The 26,826-nt window shown below is 47.3% G+C and overlaps 3 protein-coding genes across 3 annotated transcripts; 1 reads left to right on the top strand and 2 right to left on the bottom strand.

Annotated features, from left to right (window-relative positions):
• The first annotated feature begins 369 nt into the window (after positions 1–369).
• LOC132902756 (uncharacterized) lies at positions 370–2,352 on the top strand. The gene has a single exon (XM_060949003.1). It carries the CDS (start codon positions 370–372, stop codon positions 2,350–2,352), a length of 1,983 nt encoding a protein of 660 aa, XP_060804986.1.
• Positions 2,353–18,992: 16,640 nt separating this feature from the next.
• On the bottom strand, positions 18,993–19,848 carry LOC132902718 (V-type proton ATPase subunit D-like). Its single transcript, XM_060948871.1, has one exon. The coding sequence runs from the start codon at positions 19,773–19,775 to the stop codon at positions 19,032–19,034; it is 744 nt and encodes a 247-aa protein (XP_060804854.1). The 5' UTR covers positions 19,776–19,848; the 3' UTR covers positions 18,993–19,031.
• A 455-nt stretch (positions 19,849–20,303) lies between these two features.
• LOC132902757 (uncharacterized) lies at positions 20,304–25,494 on the bottom strand. Its single transcript, XM_060949004.1, has 2 exons — positions 24,007–25,494; positions 20,304–23,936 (listed from the first exon to the last, which is right to left on the bottom strand). Exons 1-2 carry the CDS (start codon positions 25,492–25,494, stop codon positions 20,304–20,306), a joined length of 5,121 nt encoding a protein of 1,706 aa, XP_060804987.1.
• Positions 25,495–26,826: the final 1,332 nt, after the last annotated feature.

A 26,826-nucleotide genomic window follows, 5' to 3' on the forward strand; every position in this document is an offset into this window, starting at 1 on the left:
TTGTGTATCTGTGTTTTTAATTTTATTTGTAAAATTCATATCTTTTTTCTTTTCTTTCTTTCTCATCTGCAATCTTGTGTGTCGTTTGGGTCTTCGTGAGCACTATATAGCTTTCCTTTGCACTGTAACCATTGGACCGTTGGTTCCAAAGTTATAGTGCAAAAACAGGATTGCTATTATTTTTCTCACAGGAGACGCTTGCGCCAAATAAGTTTTGCAGGTGTTCCTTTCGTTTCTACTCCCCAACCCTTTGGGTTAGGTGAGTTTTTGTGCTTGAGGGTGAAAGGGGGTGAGTTTCGCCCCCCTTTGCCTTTTTTCGTGTGGTCGCGGGAACAATAGTTCCCAAGTTATTGGGTCAAAAACCCCAACATGTCGGGCCGAAATTCGGCCAGATGCAGCCGAGGGCGGTCGGTAACCCCCCGAGGCGCCAAGGAGGGCTCTAAGTCGGCGTACAGCAGCCTGGGAGGGTCACTGTATGCCACGGACTGCTCCGACTCGGAGGGGGAACTACTTCCTGAAGTAACGATGGTGGCAGGCTCTACTTCTCTGAAGAGAAAGGCCGAAAATGCCGAGGTGGATATGCTTCCCGAAAAGGGTACTAAAACTGGCATATCAAAGAGAGGGCGTGCGCCTGCAAAGGCGACCAGTGCAGGACTGAGCCAGGCAAAGGCTAAACTGTCACTGATGGCGTCGGAATTTGCCGACTTCGAGGATGAGGCTGACAAAGCGGCGGGTTATTTGAGGGATACTCCCCAAATAAACATTGATGAGGTCTCAATAGTGGACGGTCAGCTGGAGGTGGTGCGCAAGGCGGCTCGGACCGTACTAGAGGAGGCCAAGAAGTCCGGTAACCTAAAGGGGACGACCTGGGCCAAAATGAAGTCCGCCTGCGCCGAAATCCTCGAAGCGGCGGACAAAATCGCGGACCGAGGCGAGGAGTCCGAGGTCATCCGCAAAATGGCGGCGGACAACAAGAGGATGCGGGAGGAACTAGCTCTGCTTAGGCAAGAAACTAAAGCCCTCCGAACCGCATTCTCCGAGAGGAAGGCCCCCAATACGGAGCCCTTGGCCTCGACGGCCGATATTATGGCCCAGGTTGACCGCTCCATGCGGTCGTTCGGAGAGTCCCTCACCAGGGACCTTTTCCTCTCTCTGGGGGGAATGATGAACGACCGAATAAAGGAGCTAGAGAAGAGGGCTATTGTTGCCCCCCAGGAGGTGCTGCGTCCACCGCTTGCGGCTGACCGTCGCAACAAGGAGGCAGGGAAGGCACAAGATGCCAAAAAAGCCGAGGCACCGATACAGCCCGGAAATGTGGGGGCAACTGCAGGCTCCACCCTGATGCCCCCGGCAAGACCTGGCCCGGCGCCCAAAGCGCCAAAAGCCACAGCGGCCAAGGCCCAGCAACCTCCCTTACAGGATGCTTCTGGCGCCCCACCCCAGGAGGAACCCACCCCCTCCTCCTCTTGGACGGAGGTGGTTAAAAAGGGGAAAAATAAGGGGAAGGGGAAAAAATCCTCCCCTCCTGAGGTGGATAGCGCGGCTCCTCGCCCCACGGCCCCTGCACCGGTCAAGCGGCAGTATGCCCTTCCCAAATCAACGGCTGTGGTGGTGACTCTCAAGTCGGGTGCCACAGTCGACTACAAAACTGTGATGGGAAGGGTCACCACGATAAAACTGGCGACAGTGGGTGTGGAACACGTGGCGGTGAGGAGTACGGCGACGGGCGCCAGAATAATCGAGATTCCCGGAAATGACAGCAGCGTTGTCGCTGACAACCTTGCTGAAAAAATCCGGGAACTGGTGGGGGATGTGGCCGAGGTCACGAGGCCGTACAAAACGGCCCAAATCAAAATCTCCGGGTTTGACGAATCAGTCACCCCGGAGACCTTGCGGAATGAGGTGTCCCTGGCCGGCAAATGTCCACCGGAACACATAAAGGTGGGGCAGATCCGTATGACACCGGACTTCACCGGGGCTGTCATCGTGACCTGCCCTGTAGCTGTGGCCAACGCCCTCGTGGCAGACGGCCGTATATTGATCGGTTGGTCGTCTGCCAAAATCACTGGCCTGGAACCCCTGCCCATGCGCTGTTTCAGGTGCATGGGTTTGGGCCATACGAGGGCGTTGTGCCCATCACCGGTGGACAGGTCGGAACTCTGCCATAGATGCGGGAAAACGGGGCACCTCACACAGCAATGTGTGGAGAAGGAGCCCTGGTGCGCGGTGTGCCATCATGCCAAACTCCCGGCGAAGCACACAATGGGAGGGAAGGCGTGTAACCCCCCGCGCACCAAGGGACGACTGGAGCCCACTGGGCTGAAAAGCGTAGGTAACACAATGGAGCACTAATGCCCAGACGTCAGCACCAAGCACTTGAGCTGCTGCAGTGCAACATCAACCACTCCGCCCGCGCGCAAGACCTCTTGCTGCAACATCTGGCGGAGTGGGGCATTAGTGCTGCCATTGTGAGTGAGCCGTATTTTGTTCCCCCTCTCCCAACATGGGTGGGGGACACGGAGGGAGAGGTCGGTATGACCATCCCCCGGATGGGAGACCGGCCTCCTCTGGTAAAACAGAGCGCAGGCCGGGGCTACGTCGCGGCTAGATGGGGTGACATGATTCTTGTCGCCGTATACTTCGCCCCATCCAGACCGCGACGGGAATTCGAGCGTCTCCTTTTAGAGGTGGGGCGGATCGTTGCGGGAGCGGCGCCCACGCCTGTGGTGGTGGCGGGGGACTTTAATGCCAAGTCTCCGGTATGGGGTTCCCCCGTCACTGACCTGCGCGGCAGGATCCTCTCTGACTGGGTGGTGGCATCGGGGCTGTGCGTCCTAAACCAGGGCACTGCTGACACTTGTGTACGGTGGAATGGGGGCTCTATAGTGGACGTTTCGTTCGCTACCCCTTCCGCCGCTGCACGTGTCACAGGTTGGCGTGTCCTGGGGGATGTGGAGACCCTCTCCGACCATTTATATGTTCGGATGTCGGTCTCCAGACCGGCTTCGGTGCGGCCGCCCAGTCAAGGTCGCAATCTCCCAAGGGACCGGTTCCGCAAGTGGAGCCTGGCCAGCCTCGACGCTGACTCAGCTGAAGAGGCGGCCATGATAGAACGTTGGCGAACACCATCGCCAGACCGGTCCCTCGACGTGGAGGAGAGGGCCTGCCGCTTTCGGGCGTCGCTTGTCGCGGTCTGCGACGCCTCTATGAAGAGATCGGGCCCGCCGCCTAACAAAAAACGGGTACACTGGTGGTCGGAGGAGATCGCCGTACTCCGACGCACCAGCAATAGTGCCCGCCGGGCATACACCCGGTGTAGGCGGCGACGGACGACCGTGGAGGGTGAGGAGGAGCTCCTGCGCACGGCACTCAGAGAGGCTAAGGAGGCCCTGTCCAAGGCGATTGCCAAGGCCAAGGACGAATCCTACAAAGAGTTCTTGGCCGCCTTGGACCGGGACCCTTGGGGGCGGCCGTATAAACTTGTACGGAACAAGATGCAGTGTGCCGCCCCGATGGCCTCTCTCGAACCGGAGCTCCTCCGAAACGTGGTGGAGGGACTCTTCCCCGAGGTCCCAGTGTTTGCCCCTCCGAGAATGGCTGCCCCGGAGCGGGAGTCCTCCGATATGACGGAAGTGCCGCCGGTCACTGACGCTGAGATGGAGCGGGTCATAGACCGACTCCATCGAAGCAAAAAGGCGCCGGGTCCTGATGGGGTCCCGGGCCGAGTCATACCGGTGGCGCTTATACACCTTGGGGATCGCCTGAGGGACTTATTTGAAGATTGCCTTCAAACAGGGCGGTTCCCAGGGGTATGGAAGGAAGGCCGGCTCTGCCTTCTGAGGAAAGAGGGTCGGCCAGAGGACTCCCCCAGCGGATGGAGGCCCCTTGTAATGCTGGATGAATCCGGAAAGATGCTCGAACGAGTAATAGCGTCCCGGATCATCCGGCATCTTGAAAACACGGGGCCGGACATCTCGGACCGCCAGTTCGGGTTCCGGACTGGGCGGTCTACCATCGACGCGATCGGGGCACTGAGGGACTTCTCGGAGAGGGCAACTGAGAGGGGGGGTGGGGCCGTGGCTGTGTCCCTTGACATCGCCAACGCCTTCGGCTCCATCCCCTTTGAGGTGATAAAGGAGGCACTTCGGTTCCACGGGGTGCCCCTTTATCTACGGAGGATCGTGGAGCACTACCTCACGGCGAGGGTAGTGCTCTACGAGAATAAGGATGGCATGAGAACGTCGAGGGCAATGGTCTGCGGTGTTCCCCAGGGGTCGGTGCTAGGACCCCTGCTGTGGAACATCGGCTATGACTGGGCCATCCGCGGGGTCCTCTTGCCTCGGATGGCGGTCATCTGTTATGCGGATGACACGTTGGTCGCTGTCTGGGGCGAGGAATTGGAGGGGACCCTACGCAGAGCGGCAGTCGCGGCAGACCTGATGGTTTACCGCATCAGGCTGCTGGGACTGAGGGTGGCCCTCAACAAAACTGAGGCCATTGCCTTCGGCGGACGAGGTTGGAGGCCTCCGGCTGGCGCGTCCATTCTTGTAGATGGAGAAAGAGTCCGGATGATGCCGAACATCAAATATCTCGGCATCATACTGGACCCACGGTGGGACTTCGGGGAGCACTTTAGGCGAATGGCTCCCCGAATCGTTGGTGCAGCGTCAGCACTCAGCCGACTGCTGCCCAACGTAGGAGGGCCGGGTGCCCCGTGCCGTCGCCTGTACGCGAATGTCACTCGCAGCATGGCACTGTACGGGGCACCGATATGGGCGGATAGGCTCTCTGCTGCCAACAAGGCCCTGCTTCGGCGGCCACAAAGAGTGGTAGCCATCCGAATATGCAGGGCCTACATAACGGTGGCGTGGGCGGCAGCCTGCGCCTTAGCTGGCACCCCACCGTGGGAACTGGACGCGCTGGCCCATATGGAGGCCTACAAGGAGAGGGCAAGGTGGCGGGCTCTGCCTGCCGCCGAAAGAGAAGTGGACGGCAGAGGAAGGGAGACGTGGGACCTGGTCGTGGCTAGGTTACGGGAGCGATGGAGGAGTGACCTCGAAAACTCCGAATTCGGAGTTCGCACCATCGGGGCACTCCTTCCATCGCTGGACAAATGGCTGGATCGACGCCACGGCCAGGTGTCGTACAGGCTGGCACAGGTAATGACCGGGCATGGCTGCTTCGGTCATTACCTGTACCGTATTGGGAAAGAGGGCAGCGAGGTCTGCCATGAGTGTGGAGAGCCGGACGACACGGCCCAACACACTCTGGCAGACTGCTCAAGGTGGTCGGCGCAGCGGCAAGAGCTGGTGGAGGTTTTGGGGGATGGCGACCTCTCGCTGCATAACGTCGTTGACAGGATGTTATGCAGCGAGAGGAACTGGGTGGCGGTTGCTTCCTTCTGTGAGACCGTCATCTCGCAGAAGGAGGCTGCTGAGAGGGCGCGGGAGGAAGATCCAAACGCGCCCTCACATAGACGTGGACGGGGTGGCAGAAGGCGAGCACGTTACCGTGCTCACCTACTCCCCCAACAGGACCACTGATCCTGGGCAGTATGGGCGACTAGCAACTTACTAGTCGCCCAATAAAGCAAGATCCTCGGTAAAGCCGCACCGAGGAGCCAGAGGGCATCATGGTAGAATGCAGAGCCGATCCCATGATGCCTTCGAAATGGCATGAAGGAAGCGCCGGAGGGGTTTTAGTGCGGTAGTCTGGCACACTCGGTGCCAGGAGTCCCACACTCTCCCGGGTGAAGACCCGGGGGGTCGTCCGTAAATGGATTTCCCCTTCGTAACAAAAAAAAAAAAAAAAAAAAAAAAAAAAAAAAAAGGTTAGGTTAGGTTAGGTTAGGTTAGGTTAGGTTTTTTTTTTTTTTTTTTTAAGATGCTAAGTGATTTGTTTGGTAATTATGTTGTACTAATGGGTATGCTGTGTTTTTGTATGATAAGTGTAGCGTTGGTGGGTCTCTGCTATTTGATACAGATACCCACCGTCGCTATTTATCTTGAGCGATGTTTTTATGTTAAGGTGCCATAGATCTGCTTTTTGATTTGCATTTGTGATTGTTATGATTAAATGTAATATTGAATTTTGCGAGGCGATTTCGCATTTCGACAAGGCGCTAGAATTAGAATTGCAGTTACAATTTTAAATTACAAGGCTCTTCCTTCTTCTTAAGGCGCATCTTTGCTTCAAGGGCGGCCAACGTGCTGCTAATAGCCATAGTCAGTGCTATCCTGAAGAGCTTTCATGGCATTGACTATGCGCGGGCATGCTTTGTTGTCGGTGGCTGAATGGCTAGTATTGGCGCTACGAACTGACTTGCAGTTATAACAGCACGTCTTATTCGGATCGGCGCGAACGGGGCACGAGTTGATTTGGTGCTCAGTGGAGCCACAGTGGGCGCACGGGCGGGACTCAGCGGTGCACTTGTTATTAGTGTGCCCGAACTGTAGGCACTTATAACATTGCACGAAGCGGCTGAAGTCCGCCACGTGCACCCGCTGGTGCTCCACGTTCGCGCGCTCCCCTTCGACCAGCCTGCGCCGGATCGCCGGGGCCACCTCCAACACCGCGTTGTAAAAGCGCTCGCTTCGATTGTTCAAGAGGAAGCAAAGGCGGATTTCTTCGCTGGGGATTTGGTTCTGGTGGCTTATGATGTCCACCAGTTCCTCCCTCTGGACCTCTTTGCTAATCCCCTTCAAGATGATGAGAGGGCGACGGAGCTTCGACTCTTCAGCTGCAATGCCGGGGATGTTGTTCACTTTTCGGAGGATTTGGTCGCGCTGCTCATTGGTATCGAACTCTACTTTGAGCATGTTTTGGCGCAAGGGCTTTACTTTCGAGGGAGCAAATGTTGTTCTCCGGAATGAGATGTTCTTTTTGAACTCGTCAAGTACGACTGGCTGCTGTTTTTGTTTATCGCTAGTCTCCTTAGCTTTGATGATGATGGAGGGCAAGGTGCGCGAGGGAGGAGGAATGCTCTTAGGGGGGGAGGGCGTCGCCACGGCCGCGGCGAAGGATTTTGCAGGCGCTGGTGGAGAGGGCGCTGGCGTCGTCGGCGTCATGGCCTTAAGTTCCTCACGGATACTCTCCCGAATAATAGAGAGCAGTGTGCTCTGGTCCGGGAGGATCTCCGGAGTCGGAGGAGTCGGCGCAATCGCGACCGTTGGCCCGGTCTCCTTGACCTTCACCAACGCCTGCGCAGATCTTTGTATCTCCTGCGCCGCCGCCGCAATGAGCCGCTTGTTGGTAGCAGTGACGCTCTTTCCTTCGTTAACAGCTTTGTTGATTGTGTACGTTAGTTTTGTAACTACCGCCATGAAGGTGTCGATACTCTTCACATCTTCAGAACGGGCAGGTAGTTCAATAATTATTGCGCTAGAAGATTTGCTGGACTTGGTTGCAGTTTTACGAGCGGGCACAACTTTGGCGGGAGCTTGTGAGGAGGCAGTAGCGTCGCTCACTTCGGGTGTTTCGGTGTCAGACATGTACCGAAGTTGGGGCATGTCTGATTCGGGGGAAAATTGGAGGTCTACACTAGGAGTTAAGAGATCCTCCTCATCCATCTCACTTATGGGCGCTATGTACGGTCGAGTGCGTTCAGGGGGGCTAGCCGTAGTTGGGGAGGCCCTGGAATTGCCTGCCACTGGTGAGGAAGACCGCGAAGGGCGGTTGGGGGGTGCAGGAGGAGGTCGAGTGGTCGCCTCCTTACGAGTCGGAGACCGGGTGAGCCCCATGGTCTCGTCAGTAAACTATTGAACTTTAATAAAATATGTCAATCAAAATCCAACTATATAATTAAACTATTGCTTCTAAGAGGGTGTTATCTATTGAAATACTATTTTTGGGACCAGAAGAACACTATGAACTAATCGGAAGAAAGAAAAAATACGAGGGAAAAAAGTGGATTTTTGGTTTCGACTTACGTCGGCGAGCAGAATTTACCTAGCTGATGAAACTAGGGTGGGCGGGGGGGAGAATTCTCCGCGTATTTTGTCCGGGAATGGCTTAAAATGACGGGGTAGGCAGCCGGAACACTAATCAGAAGTAATTAGGGGTAGGTTCGGAAGAAAAATTTGGTCTATGGACAAAAATGAGTATTTGGATGGAAGAAAAACCGTTAAAGAAGAAAAATGACAAAATAGTATGAAAAATTCGGCGGGATGGAGAAAGCTGGTATGCAGAACTGATGGCGGCAACAAGACGAAGAGATCAAGGTATCACAATCAGGGGTGGACACACTAAAGATGGGATGCCGATGTATGGGTGCGAGGTATAAGGTAACCTCGGTAGGTATTTAAAAAACGAAAAATATTAATAATTAAAAAACTATTGGACGGATTTTAAAGATTGGGGTGTCAAAAGAAGCGGGGTGACGAGGGGGATGATAGACAGAAACTACTAGACTATTTTTGATAGAAAAAATTTGAGATATCGACAAAAATGTGTGTTTTTTGAGATCTGAAACTACTAAATTACGAAAAACTTAGCGAATTCTCCGCGTATTTTGTCCGGGAATGGCTTAAAATGACGGGGTAGGCAGCCGGAACACTAATCAGAAGTAATTAGGGGTAGGTTCGGAAGAAAAATTTGGTCTATGGACAAAAATGAGTATTTGGATGGAAGAAAAACCGTTAAAGAAGAAAAATGACAAAATAGTATGAAAAATTCGGCGGGATGGAGAAAGCTGGTATGCAGAACTGATGGCGGCAACAAGACGAAGAGATCAAGGTATCACAATCAGGGGTGGACACACTAAAGATGGGATGCCGATGTATGGGTGCGAGGTATAAGGTAACCTCGGTAGGTATTTAAAAAACGAAAAATATTAATAATTAAAAAACTATTGGACGGATTTTAAAGATTGGGGTGTCAAAAGAAGCGGGGTGACGAGGGGGATGATAGACAGAAACTACTAGACTATTTTTGATAGAAAAAATTTGAGATATCGACAAAAATGTGTGTTTTTTGAGATCTGAAACTACTAAATTACGAAAAACTTAGCGAATTCTCCGCGTATTTTGTCCGGGAATGGCTTAAAATGACGGGGTAGGCAGCCGGAACACTAATCAGAAGTAATTAGGGGTAGGTTCGGAAGAAAAATTTGGTCTATGGACAAAAATGAGTATTTGGATGGAAGAAAAACCGTTAAAGAAGAAAAATGACAAAATAGTATGAAAAATTCGGCGGGATGGAGAAAGCTGGTATGCAGAACTGATGGCGGCAACAAGACGAAGAGATCAAGGTATCACAATCAGGGGTGGACACACTAAAGATGGGATGGTTAGGTTAGGTTAGGTTAGGTTAGGTTAGGTTAGGTTAGGTTAGGTTAGGTTAGGTTAGGTTTTTTTTTTTTTTTTTTTTTAAGTTTTCCCCCAGGTGTTACACCACACCCAGGGGGAGTTTATTGCCAGAATCTCTCTGCAAGGTTACAGAGACATTTTTAAACAGAGTTTTTTACATTTTATGTGAAAACTATTACATGACGTTGTACTTCTATTAGTCTGCTTATACTAATATACTTAAGTATTTATTTACTATATTTTGTTTCAATAACTAAAGTCATTTATCTATGTTACAATATTTATAGTACAGTGTCATTACTTTAAAGTAGTCTTATATTATGCATTTTGCTTCTTAATTAGTTACATATTCTTTATTGTCTATTTAGTGTATTTCTCTCTTAAAGTTTTCATATCTCTTTGTTTTAATTATAATTATTTACATTTATATACTAGCTTAACTCTGTCTACTTTTTTTTGTACCTAGTAAGTACTGGCAACAACATGATTTCTATCAAGACATTTGCATTTCTTGTCAGTGAGCATGATCTTATTTATGTGATATTCACTCTTTGTTTTATTTATTTATTTATTAACAATTACTGTTTAAAACATTAATCAATTACATACGTGATTTTTAATTCACGATTTGCTAATTCAAATAATTACATTATTATTAATCATCAGTATATTTATTAATTATCAGTGATACTTCTTCAGTCATTAACACTACAAAGAATTATTAATAAAATTTTTATCATACTTATATAATATTTATAGAACTAGTCTATTAATAAATTATGTTTTCATAACAGTTGTCATTTTTACTTTTTACTATCTTATCAGTTGTCATATTTATTTATTACTATCTAATACCTAATACACCAAAGCCATCTCAATTACAACTCTGAAGCATAAAGTTTTATTGCATAATCAATGACGTGCCTCCGTTTCAGTTGATATTTATTATCTTCTGATTCGGAGCCACATATGTTTAGTTGTTTGCGTAGACTGAGTCTGACGTCTCCACGCACGTGCAGCAGCAAGCCTAGTATTATTGCTTTGTTTAATACAATGATTGATTAACTTGGCAATAGGGGTGCCACTGCACGCCCGGGAAGCCGCAAGTCCATATCTACGCGTATGCAATCCTGGATCTGGCGAGAGCCTCCCACCTTTGCCTGACCCGACAGGCAGAGCTAAAAGCATTGTGGTCATAGCTCACCTCACTTCTGTCTGCCCGGCAGTTCAGGCACGATGGGACGGCTCCCGCCATCCAGCCCTGACACACCGACCGCTGGTGTTCACCACCACAATGGCAGCACCGCTCCGCCTTCTCCTTACAGTGGCGCCTGCCGTGGCCGTAACCCAGGCACATCGAACACTGGACCAGCGGAGAATAGTCTTCCGCCTGGATCCGCTGCATGTCGATGCGCACTGAGCCGGCCCCGACCACTGTTTGCCACATCTTGGTAGAAACGCTCATTACAATGTGCTCCAGCAAGGGATTTCTGGCCTTCTTTCTAAATTTGATTTGGATTTGTTTATCCTCCTCCTTATGATCTTTAAACAATTTGGAATTCTGTTGCAAAAGTTTCTCTGTTATCTGTTCATTTTTATTTTTTGTTAGTACATTTCTTAATATTAGGAGGGGATTTTTGTTTTCTATATCCCTCACTTGTAATTTGGTTATGTTGTTAATTTTATCTTTTAGTTTCTCCCTGCCCTCTTTTGTCTTACAACTAATTATGACCTTCCTATCCTTCGTTTTCCGTATCCTCTCTATCCGTATCCAGTCATTGCCGTTTTCCGTTACTTCTCTTATACGATCCAACACCTCGTCACCTGTTTCCACTCCCTCCTTGTCATCAACAATTACGGAGTGTAAGGTGGCGGGTGGTTCCATCGCCTTAGCCACAACCTGAGCATAGGTTGGGGCCTGCATACTAGTACTACTTCCTACTTCAGACCGCTGGCCGATCGATCCCTTCAGTTCCTGTAGGGTCCTGGAGTTCTCTTCTACTCGGTCGACCAGCGCCCTCAAATAGTTTTCTATATTGCCAATCTTCTTTTCATCTTGAGGTACAGGGGGAGGAGGAGGCGGAGGGGAGGTCTGCGTCCTTACACTGGGTCGCTGTCCTGGTGTCATATTTTTAAGGTCCTGGCATGCAGCCAGGTCGCACACCAGATCGTCGGCCTCCCTGATCTTTTTGAGGACAGAATCTTTAGTTGTTCTCTTCAACCGCAGTGCAGATTCGATATCCATCATCACTTCTTCGAGAATGTCTCTGATGGATCCACACAGCGTGTTTCTGTCCTCATCCGTCAGGATCTTACGCCTGTGTTCTTCCCTCAGGAGCGGCGTCTTCGGGTAACACTGGATATATTTGCTCCGTGTTCCGGGGGTTGCCCATTCTTTCTCCGAGGATGGTCTGACGGGGGAGTCCGACGGTGAGCTGCTCCGACTACTCAGTTGTGTAGGCGAAATTTGGAACGTCTCCTGGCAGGTCAGTGATTTTTTAAAAGTTGCTGACTTTGGCGTTCGCAGCGTCATGATTTTAAAATGTAAGTTTGTAAAAGTTGTATAATTAATATAAAATAATGATAATAATTTAAAAGGTCAAGGGTTAAGTATTAAAATATATTTTACAATATCGTGTTAATTAAGGGGTATAAAAGTATATAAGTCAATAAATTTCAATTAAAATACTTAACCTAACTAGCACTGTACTGTACCGGGCAGATGCAGTCCTTTAGTTTTTAGTAAGCATCTATTTGTTAAAACTATATTCTTATTCTAGTTTAATTAATGTATTGTGGTATAATAACAATAAAGTAAGTCAGTATAATCAATATAAAACAATATACCACACAATACAGTACGTCAAGTCGCGCTAAGACTCTTTATTTGAATTTGTTGGGCTCTGTATACCCCGCAACGTACCTACGCAGTTCGACGCACTCCGATGTCAACAACAGCATTCCACAGCGAGCCGAGAACAATAGGCTCGCGGAATGCGGTCTGTTACGTCACAAGGAGGCGTGACCTGCGGAGCGGACGACGGCCGCACCCGACCCACTACGTATGGTTTTGATATCCACTGAACTTCGATAGTTCAGTACTACTTCTATTGATTTACCTGTCTATCTAATTTATAAAATGTATATTATGTATATTTCAGTTCGCTAGATTTGTTCATGTATGTTTGTGTATGTTTTAGTAAAATTTTATTGTGTGTCGTATGTATAATTTATTATTTTATTTATTTTATATGTTCGGGGAGTATGTGTTGCGAGTTGGTGAATACAAAAAAGCTTATCCAACAGATGTTAGATCAGTATATTGTAACCGCCAAGGCCACAATACACGGATCGTATGCCCGTGTAGTCTATATAAGTTCCAATTGATGCGCACCGCAACACGTAATGGGTCGGTAGCCACCTGCCGTTCCCACTCCACTCTCGCGTTACCAACTTATTTATGCGGTCTAGGCCTATTATGGGTATGGATTATTTGGCTCTTTTCTTAAAAACTATGGACCTTTCAGCTTTTGTAGTTTGAAATTGCTTTGGTATTATGTTACTCTTACTATATTCAACAAATTTTATACACATCAATAAATACTTAGTACATAGAACAGCCGGTTTCTCCTTTGTTTACACTTTTGTCGACTACAATTTAAGTTGGTTTCCTTGGTTTAAGGGGTGAATTTAAGGGGTGGTTCACTCCAAACTGTTTTATGATTGTATCTGAAAATTTTTTGGAAAAGACTTAAAGCCAATGGTCCGGAATTGACTACTTATGGTTTTTAATTTTTATTTGTTAACTAAGGGATGTTAGAAAGGGTTTGGAGTTCGGGAAACCGCTTAGGATCGATTTTCCCACACACCTTACCAGGATGATCGATTTAAAATTTTGAAAAGGGCCGAATTTAAGAAGTCAATTTTGGATTTGAAATTACGTAAAATGTGATCTGATTTGGGAGCTTGAAGAGAAAATAATTTGTATTTTAAAATTTACTAGCCCAAACTGTCCCAAATTTTTATGAGCGACAGAGGAGTAAACAATCCCTCAAATGTATATTTTTTTAAGAGAATTTCCTTGCTTCCAGGTCCGGTTTCACCTCCACGAAGTCGCCGCTCTGCGATTCCGGGTAGAAAAAGTCACGCTGCTGTCCAACGGGATGTCCTAGTGCGTTGATCCAGGTATGTACTTCTTCGTCACCAGCCGACTCATCGAATGCCGGTATGCCCGGCGCGCAGATCCCGCGGGTTCAGCGGCAACTGCTGAAAAACTTCTGATTGGCTGAGCCCTTTTTTCGATCTGGACGCCAAACCCTTGCCCCGATCTTTATGATTTTTGGAAGGTAGGGCCCTCAACCGGTCTCTCACAGGTCGGCGTATGCTGCTTCTCACTCTGATCCACCGATTCGCCGAAAAACGCCTCTCAACGTCCGACTCAGTCAGTCCCCTCGCTTCCCGACCTCTGTAGCCTGTCTTCTGGATGCAGCCGGACCCTGGTAAATGTTCCACTGGATTGTTTATCTATCAGCTCTTATAGGGTTCAAATCTCAGTTATGTGGTGCAACAGGTAACCGAGCTGTTAGCCGGGGAAAAATTTGGCGTCTCGAGGGCTCGAACAAACCGTCTCGCCGTGTCAGCGTCCTTGGCCTCAGGGTTTTGTGGTTCCGTCCAGGTAAGGTCACTGTCACCGTCTACACTTCTGCAGTTTCAGTTCGCGAAGTCACCGATATTAATCGAAAGATTGGGGCGACGAAACGCGATGAGGCGTCTAGCCCGAAACTTTATCTTCAATTATTTTATTTATTTCTCGTCCGATTTTCAAAATTCTTTCACCATTTGCTTGTTCACGTCAGCACGAATCCAACGATATATCACACTTGTTATTTTCTATTAAAAACGACTTTTTTAGTTATTTTTGAGCGCGGAGCGGTTAGATTTCGTGACGCTCGGTACAGCGGCCAGAGCGCAACTGGTTAGGTTAGGTTTTTTTTTTTTTTTTTTTTTTTTTTTTTATTTATTTTATTTGTTGTCACTCTGAGTTTGTTGATCACATGTGTAAAGCAGCTTCCTGGTTTGTGTGCAATTTGATGCATCTTCAAGCCAGGTTGCTAGTGTTTTATGCAATGTGATAACGCAAATGGTTTATTCTATATTTATATATGTTTATATTATATTAAATTGAATTGAATTTTGAGTCACATCTTTATTTAAATAATTGAGGTAGCCTTCTGGTTTGATTGCCATTTGATGCATTTCAACCCAGTTGGCTAATGCTTTGCTTATTTTAAATGGTTCACAAATGGTTTATGATTTGTATATATATTATAATGTATTACTTAATTAAATTGAATTTTATGAGACGTCTATATTAAGTGATTGATGTAGCCTTCTGGTTTGATTGCCATTTGATACAATTCAAACCAGTTGGCCAATGGCTTCCTTATATTGTTCTGAAGTCACACAACAGTCACAGATGGTTCATTATATATAATTATATATACTATTTATTTATTACACATATTTATATTTTATTACACATATTTTTATAATATTTTACCCAAATTGGAATCCGCTTTACCCGTAGTCAACACGGTCCAGGATTCTGTCCCTCATGGCTCTCAGTCTCGGGCATTCAGCCGAGATCGCTTGGTGTGTTACCGATCCTTTGGTTTTAAATTTATTATTGTGTGAGACACAGTTGGCGCACATGGGTTCTCCTTTTTTAGCAGCCGTGGGGCAGTCCTTGGCCGTGTGACCGTTTAAGGCGCAATAGGCGCATGAGGCTGGTTCAGTTGCGGTGCATTTCGCCTGGGTATGTCCAAACTGCAGGCACTTGAAGCACTGCAGGAACGGGGAGAAGTCACTTATATGTACCCTGAGGTAATCAATGCAGACTCTTTCGGTTGCGGTGGCCGCTCGCCACACCCTGGGGCTTGCCATGAACACCGCGTTGTACAATTTAGGATTGCGATTGTTCCTCAGGAAGCGGAGGCGCAAATCCTGGGGGCTCTCAATGAGGGGAGTGAGGTCGCTATTTTGTTCGGCGATTATGTCCCTCAGTTGCTCGGAAGGAATTTCCTTCGGGACACCTTTCAAGATCAGCATCGGTGACAGTTTCCGCGCCGGCTCCGCTGCGATTTTTTCCGAGGTCGACAGGCGCTGGATGGCGTCGTCCCTATCGCGATCACAGTCGAATTCGACGCGGAATTTGTTGTTAGAGACGGCCTTTATAGTGGTTGGGGCGTATTTAGCCTTTCTGAAATTTATCCCCTCTCTGAGAGCCTCTATCGTTTGCTGCCTGGATGAGGACTCCTGCATCGGAGAGATTATCATAGCCGGTTTGGTGATGGGAGGGCGACTCCTGCCAGCCGCGGCGCTAGTGGTAGCGGTAGCCGTAGCAGCAGAGCTAGCGGGGGCGGCGCCTCGGGATCCACCCATTGACGCAACGCCGGCATAGCTCATCGGAGTTGATGATTGGGCCTCCCTGAGCTTTCCCATTTCCTCTTGAATGGTTTCTCTGATGAGGTTGACAGTTGCCTCGGAGAGGGATTGGTCGGTGGGTGTGTTGGACGGCTCAGCTGGGAGAGAGCGAACTCGGTCGGTTTGAGTCTCTTTTGTGACATTCAGGTTGGGGATACATGTGCAACACCTGTTAATGGTTCCCACGAAGGCGCTGGTTTGCACGCCAATGTCCGTCAGTAATTGGGTGACCTCCTGACGTTGTTTTTTAGTGACGCTTTTGGATGCACACAGTAAGCCGATTGCCTCCTGAACGCGAGCCAGAATGCTCGCTTTGTGTCCCTCAACTGGATCTAGAGTGCGAGACTCAGTGGGATCAGCTGGTTTCGTGATGGAGGTGGTGGTGGTGGTGGTTGAGGCTGCGGTGGTGGGCACCGGACGGGGAAGTCCCTTATCGGACTGACTGTGCACATCAGCCACTGTCACAACGGCGGTGTTGTCAGGTTGCCTTAAGGGGCTGCTTGGAGTGTCGTTGGTTATTTCGGAGTCGGACATGTATCGGAGAAGTGGCATGTCCGATTCGGAAGCCACCTGAGAGTCGTCGTCGTGAAAAAGGCGAAGAAGATCGTCAACGTCACTGGCCGATGGCTCGCTGTATGGGAAGTCAAAGTTTGGGCGATGGCTAGGTATCGGTGGAGAAGAAGGTGGAGGTGGTATGGGGGGTGGAGGAGGGGGGCGATTAGTCGCCTCCTTCCGGGTGGGAGACCGGGTGAGCACCATGATCTCGTATGTAAGTGATTAAGAATTTACCGAAATATATGAAACTGAAACAAGCTGTGAAATTAAAACTATGGCTTCTGGAAGGATGAAAGCAATTCAGAAACTAATTTTAGGACCAGAAAAACAAAATACAATAGCCGGAAGAAAGAAAAATATCAGAAGAAAAAAGTCGATTTACGGTTTGAAATTACGTCGGCGAGCGGAGTTTACCTAGCTGAGAAAACAAGGGTGGGCGGGGGGGCGAATTTTTCGCGGATTTTAACGGGGAATGGCGCAAAATGAAGGGATAGGCAGCAGGAATGATATTCGGAAGTAAAAAGAGGGAGTTCGGAGGGAAAAATGAAGTTTTGGGAGGGAAGTAGGTATAGAAATAGCGAAAAAACCGTTAGAAAAGAAAAACGCCGAAAAAGTACCAAAAACAAACGGGAATGGAGACAACGAATGTGCAGGATAGATGGCCGCGTCGAGACGAAGAGATTGGTGTATCACAATTGGGTATGGACACGCAAGAGATGGGTGACCGTTCTATGGGTCCGAGGTATAAGGTAAACTCGGTTTGTATGAAAAATATCGAAAATAATTAATAACTGAAAAACTACTGAACAGATTTTAAAGATTGATATGTCAAAATACGGGGAATAACGACCGGGATGATAGGCAGAAACTACTTAGACACGGTTTGATAGAAAAAAATTAAATTAGACGGAAAAAAGTGTGAATTTCGAAGGCTGAAACGACTAAAAACAGAATAACTAAGCGAAATTGGGACGGATTTTAACGGGGAATGGCGCAAAATGAAGGGATAGGCAGCAGGAATGATATTCGGAAGTAAAAAGAGGGAGTTCGGAGGGAAAAATGAAGTTTTGGGAGGGAAGTAGGTATAGAAATAGCGAAAAAACCGTTAGAAAAGAAAAACGCCGAAAAAGTACCAAAAACAAACGGGAATGGAGACAACGAATGTGCAGGATAGATGGCCGCGTCGAGACGAAGAGATTGGTGTATCACAATTGGGTATGGACACGCAAGAGATGGGTGACCGTTCTATGGGTCCGAGGTATAAGGTAAACTCGGTTTGTATGAAAAATATCGAAAATAATTAATAACTGAAAAACTACTGAACAGATTTTAAAGATTGATATGTCAAAATACGGGGAATAACGACCGGGATGATAGGCAGAAACTACTTAGACACGGTTTGATAGAAAAAAATTAAATTAGACGGAAAAAAGTGTGAATTTCGAAGGCTGAAACGACTAAAAACAGAATAACTAAGCGAAATTGGGACGGATTTTAACGGGGAATGGCGCAAAATGAAGGGATAGGCAGCAGGAATGATATTCGGAAGTAAAAAGAGGGAGTTCGGAGGGAAAAATGAAGTTTTGGGAGGGAAGTAGGTATAGAAATAGCGAAAAAACCGTTAGAAAAGAAAAACGCCGAAAAAGTACCAAAAACAAACGGGAATGGAGACAACGAATGTGCAGGATAGATGGCCGCGTCGAGACGAAGAGATTGGTGTATCACAATTGGGTATGGACACGCAAGAGATGGGTGGTTAGGTTAGGTTAGGTTAGGTTAGGTTAGGTTAGGTTAGGTTAGGTTAGGTTAGGTTAGGTTAGGTTAGGTTAGGTTAGGTTAGGTTAGGTTAGGTTAGGTTAGGTTAGGTTAGGTTAGGTTAGGTTAGGTTAGGTTAGGTTAGGTTAGGTTTTTTTTTTTTTTTTTTTTTTTTTTTTTTTTTTTTGTTCAATAATAATATTTTTACTATACGCTTCACAAACTTGTATTTACATGATCGCTTACTTAAATATATTGTTATATTATCAAACAACAATTCAAAAACAAATACTTATTGGGTGTACTTATAATGACGCCTGGCTCATTACATTTCGTAAAAGCTTATTTATTGTGTCAATTCAACAGATGTTGGAATGCATGCGACACCTAAAGAGAAACAATTCCCTATATAATATTTTTTACACTCAAAACATTTTTTAGGTAACAGGATTAATTACAAGCGTGTATTAGGAAGAAACTACAGTATTTCACTGAATGGAACTGGTACAGTCAAGTTTTATAATTTTTAGTAATTTTTAATGGGAAGAAATTTCATAAATATGATTTCGTCGTATTTTTTACGTTGAAATTAGTAATGCGTTACACGACGATGTTTACGAACACAGATTTCTGGATCGAACAACACAACAAATCATGTAGCTGACCATAGATTATATAAGAACAATTTTTGATTGAATCGTAGAATGTATTTCCTTACCATAGCTATACTTTGAAACCTTTTTATTTAAACTAATGCATTTCCACTTACGCTTATATCATAAGTCAGCACAAAATCCGACATTAAAATCCATATACTTAGAACTGTAAATTTTAGTCGGAATTGAAAACAGAGCTACATAAATGTGCGTTGCCATATACTTGACTGTCTAACGGTTTATGAGTGTACGTTGTACAAACGAACAAACGAATAATTTAGAAGAGAACGTCGTCCTCTTGTTCGTCGAGCAGGTTCGAGGCTTCGTCGCGCACGTCCATTCCCAATTTCAACATCTCTTGTCTCTTCGCTTCTGCCTTTTCTTTGATGATTTTCTTCTTGTCCTGGATCTTCTTCAGCCGGTAGAACTCCTCTCGCTCCAGCTCATCCAACTCGGAGATGATGTAAGCCAGTGTGCGCTCAAGTCTGGGTATAATCACGTGCTCAATAGCATTGACACGCCTGTTGGTGATCTTGATAACTTCGTCCAGGGTGACGAATGACGTCTGCAGCGATGCAAGCTCAACCAGCAGCTTGACAGCACTCTGGAAGTTCTTCTTGAGCTTAGCCAGCTGCTGTCCACCTCGGGCCAGACCCGCCAGCTCGTACGTGTCAGAGCCGTCTTGGTAAGACTCAAAGATTGGGAGAGTTACACCAGCAACATTGTCCTTCTTAGAACGTATCTTTATCTGAGCTTTAGTCACATTCTGCAACACCACTTGATTGAAGTCACCAGTCGTGAACTTTGCTTCTGCCAGGGAAAATGCTGCCTCTTTCATCACTTCACCCATAAGGGTTTTAGTCTCAATAATTTTGCCCAAGATCATACGGAATCTGACTTGTAAAGCATCAGCCTTCTTTTTCAGCAAACCATGGCCTTTGACTGCACCAGCCAAACGCCCTTTTATTAACATTTGAGCCCCCCGAGAAGGGAAAATAGGTAATTTGTCTTTTCCAGACATTATAAACCCGTTATATTTTGCGTTTTTTCCCTCTTCAGGATTTCAGGCTCACAATCCCAATCACCTGATGACAGAAGTACGGTTAGGTTAGGTTAGGTTAGGTTAGGTTAGGTTAGGTTAGGTTAGGTTAGGTTAGGTTAGGTTAGGTTAGGTTAGGTTAGGTTAGGTTAGGTTAGGTTAGGTTAGGTTAGGTTAGGTTAGGTTAGGTTAGGTTAGGTTAGGTTAGGTTAGGTTAGGTTAGGTTAGGTTAGGTTAGGTTAGGTTAGGTTAGGTTAGGTTAGGTTAGGTTAGGTTAGGTTAGGTTAGGTTAGGTTAGGTTAGGTTAGGTTAGGTTAGGTTAGGTTAGGTTAGGTTTTTTTTTTTTTTTTTTTTTTTTTTTATACTAAAATTTTATCTGTTAAGAACAAATTTGTAAGATTGGGTATACTATACGTTTGTATCGAGAGAGTAGCGTTGATGGGCATCTGCTATTTGATACAGATGCCACATCGTCGCTATAAACAATTTTGAGCTATGTTGTTTGTATTTCTAGGTGCCGTTGATCCGTTTTAAATGATTTACTATTTGGTTTATATGTTCTACTAAATATTTTACGGCGTCTTCAGATTTATGTACAGTGTTCATGTTAAATGGTTCTAAGTTCTTATTGAGGCATGTCATTATATATGTTTCTCGGTGCTTACGGAATATTGGGCAGGATTTAAGAAGATGGTGGACGTCCTGTGGAGTCACGTCGTCACAAGGACAACGATCGTCCTCAGTGATTTTGTACTTGTGTAGGTATGACTTATGATATCCATGACCTGATAAGATTTGAGTGACGGAGAACGAAGGTTTAATGTACTGTCGGAATTGGGCTATTGCAAAGATAGATGGAAAGAAGGACCTTGTTACGGACCCTTGCGGGGCCGACTCATATTCGCACTGCCAGGCGTCTAAAGTGTGCTGGCGCAGAAGACGCTTGGCGTGTGAGAGTGGGAAATGATTTAGCAGAGTTGCGGTTTTCTTCTCAGCGGCCTCCTTAGCCGCAGCGTCTGCTATCTCGTTCCCCACTATGCCAACATGAGCCTTAGACCAGACGAATTTGACTATTATACGGATGGAGGAGAGGAAAGAGATGAGGTGGTGAATTTGGTTCACTAATGGGTCGGTGTTGCTACGGTCTTGAATGGCCTTGAGGGATGATTGGGAGTCCGAGAAGATGAGAGCTTCAGTAAAGTTAGCGTTTACATTTGTGAGCCACTTGAGAGCTTCGGCTATGGCGAATAACTCGCACATAAAAACTGTGGCAGTGCGGCACAATTTGAATTTCTTGATTACAGGTTGCTGTCCTTCCCGCATCACCACGAACGAAGCCCCCGCTTGTCCGTCTTCTTTCTTGCTACCGTCCGTGAAAATATTTGGAGCATCAGGATTTATTAGAGCAGTGGTTTCTTCCTGCGTGGTAGCTTCATCGTAATTTATGGTGACCCGGTTGGCCGGATGTAAGAGTTCTCTGACTTTGGATTTTGGATATAGTATTATATCGTCAGGCAGTTCTTTGCATGTTCCGGTCCGTTTGATGTTGTGGATGTGGAATGTTTCGTTTATTATTAGGTGGAGGGGAGCAAATTGAGCTAACGCAAGTGCCGCAACTGCCGAGATAGTATGAAAGCCGCGAATTGCTCTGATGGCAAAGCTCCGTTGGAAAGATCTGAGGGCTCGGCGCACAGAGTAAAATCTAGTGGCCGTACCCCAGATACCTGCAGCATATGTGATGATAGGGACGATGACTTGCCGATATATGCACTCGACATTCTCGGGGTGAACGCCCCAAGTTGGTCGGACAAACTTACATAGGTTTTTGAATATTTTACTGGCTTTATTAATAGCGTAGTTAACATGTTGGATAAAGTTTAGCTTAGAATCTATAATTACGCCCAGGATTTTTTTTTGATCAGTTAAAGGTATTACACTATTGCGCATTTTAATGGTAGCCGAATTAGTTTTTAATGAAAACGAAATGCATTGGGTTTTGTCCGGACCGAACTTGAGTTTGACCCGTTCCCCCCAAGAGCTAATGAGGTCGAGGCTGGTGGAGGCGGCCGCTTCCACGTATTCCCGCGTCGCGCCCTCCACTATCAGCAACACGTCATCTGCGAAGGCCTGTATGTGGGTGCCCTGTGGCAGTGGCATGGTGAGCAACTCGTCCAGGATTAGGTTCCAGAACACCGGGCCGCAAGCAGAGCCTTGGACGCAGCCTTTAGTCATCTTTTTAGATGCTGTACTGTTGGCGTAGTCCAGCGTGACGATCCTGTCTGAAACGTAGTCCAGAACGAGGCGGTAAATATTGTTGGGACATTTTATATGTTTGAGGCGAGCGAATAGAGCCGGCCACCAAGCGTTGTCGAAAGCTGCTTTTATGTCGAGCGAGACGGCGACTATTTGTAGGCCCTTCGATTTTGCTCTCTTTACGACTTCTAAGGCCTTATCAAGAGCGTCCGTCGTAGAGACCTGCTCTCTGAAGCCGTACTGTCTGTCGCTTAGAGAGTTTTCACATTCAGCCTTATACATTATCCTTTTCACGATTAGCTTCTCCAATATTTTTCCAAACACACAAATCAAACCAATGGGTCTATAAGAACTTAGTGAATCCATGTCTGTTTTACCGGGTTTAGGCAGAATTTTGACCACGGCTCTCTTCCAGGACTTCGGGAAGTGACCAGTCTGCAAACACCTATTGTAGAGAGCTGTAACGAACTCAGGTTGTGCTTCAAATGCTGCGCAGCAAATGTCCGCCGTCAAGTGATCGGCTCCAGGGGCCTTTTTCGGACTGATGTGAGAGAAGCACTCCCTGATTTCCGCTACAGAGAATGGTAAGTCGTCCTCTGCGCTAGGTAGATTGTTCATAGTAGCGCGCATTTCTTTATGTTGATCCGAACTATCCAAGGTGTCATCGGGATAGAAGTGTTGTAGGAGTGCGGAGGCTGTGTTGAGGCCACTATCAGTGAAACTCCCGTCGCATTTAAGAGTTTGTGGAGGTCTTCTCAACGGGGACTCCTTGATAATTCTGTTCGTGACGGCCCAAACGTCCTCCTTGCCCTGAGACTCACAAAACTTTCGGAAATGCTCCGTAGATATTTTGGACAAAGTCCGTGCATATTCCTGCTTTGCTTCCCGGTATACTTTAATAGCATCATCTAGAGGTTTCTTTGCTTTCTTGAGGTCATGGAGACGGTGGTGAAGTCGTATGCACTCTTTCTTTTGCTGTTCTAATGCTTCGGACCACCACGGGTTATAAAACTTGGGGCCCGGTTTGCGGGGAAGCACGCTGTAGCAGACGTCCTGAACAATTGCGGTAAGACGGTCTACCACACGATCCAGGCCGGTGTCGGTGAGGGAGCCGAAATCAGTCGAATCGACCAGCGGCTCCAATCTCTCATTGAGTTTTTCGTGGAACCTGCTCCAGTCGGCTCGATATGTAGAGAATCTGAAGGTGGTGCTACTTTTCGGCTTATCAGGTCTGGACAGAGTGAACAGTTCATAGTCAACTGCATTGTGGTCCGAGGACGGGCAAGCGTCGCGATTGACTCCCCAATTGTGTACCGCGTCTGCCAGGCTTTGAGACGCATAGGTAACGTCGACTATCGAGGAGCAGTGAGCGCCGTGCCGGATGGCCTCAAAAGTAGGGTCGTGACCCACGTTGCAAACGGACATGTTGTACGATGCCATTACCGCAACGAGATCCTCCCCGCGAGAGTTCGCTGATCTTTCGCCCCACTCCTGGTGACTGCCATTGGCATCGCCGCCGACCAGTCTCCAGGCGGAGCCTGCTGTACTAAGGAACCGGTCCAATTTACCTAAGGTGTCGTCGTTATCCACGTTAGGTTCGACGTAGAAAGATGCAATTTCCAAATTGTTGAGTCCCAGACTGACTCTAATGACGACCAAGTTTGCGGTGGATAGCTGCGTAAGTCCCAGCGCGGCCACTTTTGATGTGGTAGCGATACACGCTTTGACACGTGATCCTTTCGGGAACTGATGGATTGTGATGCCCGGAGGGGGTTTTACCTCCAAGGAAGCACCAACATACGGTTCAGAGAGAAGAGCAACGTCATAGGAGTTTAGGTGGAAGTGCCTAAAGAACTCCTGCTGTGAAACGTATGAGCGCTGAAGGTTGCACTGTATTATTTTTAATTTGTGATTAATAACCATAGTCGGTACTTCCTTGTAGGGCTTTAATGGCATTTACTATTCTGGGGCAATTTTTGTTGTCTGTGGCTGTGTGGTTGGTATTAGCGCTGCGTACGGACTTGCAGTTAAAGCAACATTTTTTGCTGGGGTCGGCGCGGTCGGGGCAAGAGTTGATGTGGTGTGCAGTGGAGCCGCAGTGGGCGCACGGGTAGAACTCAGCGGTGCACTTGCTGTTAGTGTGCCCGAACTGCAGGCACTTATAACATTGCACAAAGCGGCTAAAGTCCGCCACGTGCACCCGCTGGTGCTCCACGTTCGCACGCTCGCCTTCAACTAACCTGCGCCGGATCGCCGGAGCAACTTCTAGCACCGCATTGAAGAAGCGGTCATTACGATTCTTCAGGAGAAAGCAGAGCCGGATGTCCTCAGGTGGAATTTGATTTTGGTGGCTCACTATGTCCACCAATTCCTCTCTCTGTATCTCCTTGCTGACTCCCTTTAGGATGATGAGGGGTCGGCGGAGTTTAGACTCCTCTGCGACAATACCGGGGATGTTGTTGACTTTTTGCAACACTTCGTTGCGCTGTTCGGCGGTGTCGAACTCAACTTTTAACATATTCTGGCGCAAAGATTTCACTTTTGAGGGAGCATAGGTAGTATTACGGAAAGATATATTTTTCTTCCACTCATCGTACACCACCGGCTGCTTGTCACCGGTTTCCTTGGCCTTCACGATGATCGAAGGCAGTGTACGCGCAGGGGGAGAGAGCTTGGGTGGAGGCGGCGCCGACACGGCCGCGGCGAAGGATTTGGTGAGTATTGGCGGAGCGGGTACTGAGGCGGGCAACATCGCTTTTAGCTCCTCGCGAATGCTCTCACGGATTACAGAGACAATTGAGCTCTGATCCGGGAGAGTTTCAGCAGTCGGGGGCACAGTAGCGGGCTCGGCCTCATTGATCTTGACCAGCGCTTGCGCAGTTCTCTGGATCTCTTGCGCCGCTGCCGCAATGAGTCGCTTGTTGTTGGCTGTTACACTTTTCCCCTCATTGACGGCTTTATTTATAGTGTACGTTAATTTGGTGATTACGGCCATGAAGGAGTCTATGCCTTTCACCTCATCCGAGCGAGCCGGCAACTCGATGACCGTGTTGCTGGCTGATGACTTGCCGGATTTACTAGTGGTTGGTTTAGGGGTAGGTGCAGTTTTTGTAGGTATTTGAGGTATGGATAATTGGGGATTGATGCTTGTGCTTGTGCTTGCGATGCTAATTTGTGAGCTGCTAGCCGACTCACTGTCCGACATGTACTGCAGACGAGGCGTTTCTGGGTCGGAAGGCACTTGGAGGTCCACATTGGGGGTGAGCAGAGTGCCGATTTCGCAAACGGGTGAAATATTTGTTTGGGTGCGGTCGGAGGGGCCAGCCGATGTTAAAAAGGCCCTAGAATGGCTCGGTAAAGGTGGAGAAGAAGGTGGAGGGGGCGTGGGGGGTTCAGGGGGAGGACGATTAGTCGCCTCCTTACGGGTAGGAGACCGGGTGAGCACCATGGCAAGAGACTATACTTTCACCAAAATGAGTGAACAATATTGAGCTGTACAACAAAACTATGACTGCCAGAGGTATGAAATCAAATCTAAACCTGTTTTTATCACCAGAAGAATAGTCTATACAAATCAGAACGAAGAAAAATTAACAGGGAAAAAAGTCGAATTTCGGTTTCTACTTACGTCGGCGAGCGATCCTTACCTAGCTGAGAAAACAAGGGTGGGCGGGGGGCCGATTTTTTCGCGGATTTTTTCCGGGAAGGGCTCAAAATGTAGGGATAGGCAGCGGGAACGGTATTTAAATGTATTTAGGGAGGGTTCGGAGGGAAAAACTGAGTCTAGGATCGAAAATAGGTATTTGAATTGAAGAAAAACCGTTAGGAACGAAAATCGGCAAAACTGTATGAAAAACTGAGATGAACAGACAAAATGGGTGTGCAGGATCGAAGGCGGCGTCGAGACGAAGAGAATGAGGTACAACAATCGGGTGTGGTCACTCAAGAGATGGGTGCCCGTTCTATGGGTGCGAGGTATAAGGTAACCTCGGTTCGTATATGAAAACCGGAAAAAATTCGATAACTTAAAAACTACTGAACAGATTTTAACGATTTATATGTCAAAAGATGGGGGATGGGAACCTGGATGATAGACAGAAGCTAGTAAAACAATGTTAGATAGAAAAAATTTGAATTAAACGCAAAAAAGTGTAATTTTTGAAAGCTGAAACTACTAAATACCAAAATAACAAAGGCAAATATGAACGGATTTTTTCCGGGAAGGGCTCAAAATGTAGGGATAGGCAGCGGGAACGGTATTTAAATGTATTTAGGGAGGGTTCGGAGGGAAAAACTGAGTCTAGGATCGAAAATAGGTATTTGAATTGAAGAAAAACCGTTAGGAACGAAAATCGGCAAAACTGTATGAAAAACTGAGATGAACAGACAAAATGGGTGTGCAGGATCGAAGGCGGCGTCGAGACGAAGAGAATGAGGTACAACAATCGGGTGTGGTCACTCAAGAGATGGGTGCCCGTTCTATGGGTGCGAGGTATAAGGTAACCTCGGTTCGTATATGAAAACCGGAAAAAATTCGATAACTTAAAAACTACTGAACAGATTTTAACGATTTATATGTCAAAAGATGGGGGATGGGAACCTGGATGATAGACAGAAGCTAGTAAAACAATGTTAGATAGAAAAAATTTGAATTAAACGCAAAAAAGTGTAATTTTTGAAAGCTGAAACTACTAAATACCAAAATAACAAAGGCAAATATGAACGGATTTTTTCCGGGAAGGGCTCAAAATGTAGGGATAGGCAGCGGGAACGGTATTTA

The sequence above is a fragment of the Amyelois transitella genome, chromosome 17 (genome assembly GCF_032362555.1).
Source record: "Amyelois transitella isolate CPQ chromosome 17, ilAmyTran1.1, whole genome shotgun sequence".
NCBI classification, from domain to species: domain Eukaryota; kingdom Metazoa; phylum Arthropoda; class Insecta; order Lepidoptera; family Pyralidae; genus Amyelois; species Amyelois transitella.

Coding starts and splice junctions, on each gene's coding strand:
- LOC132902756 (XM_060949003.1), top strand. CDS start 370: ATGTCGGGCCGAAATTCGGCCAGATGCAGCCGAGGGCGGTCGGTAACC.
- LOC132902718 (XM_060948871.1), bottom strand. CDS start 19,775: ATGTCTGGAAAAGACAAATTACCTATTTTCCCTTCTCGGGGGGCTCAA.
- LOC132902757 (XM_060949004.1), bottom strand. CDS start 25,494: ATGGTGCTCACCCGGTCTCCTACCCGTAAGGAGGCGACTAATCGTCCT. Junction 23,937..24,006: donor ACAAAAATTGCCCCAGAATA/GTAAATGCCATT, acceptor AAAATAATACAG/TGCAACCTTCAGCGCTCATA.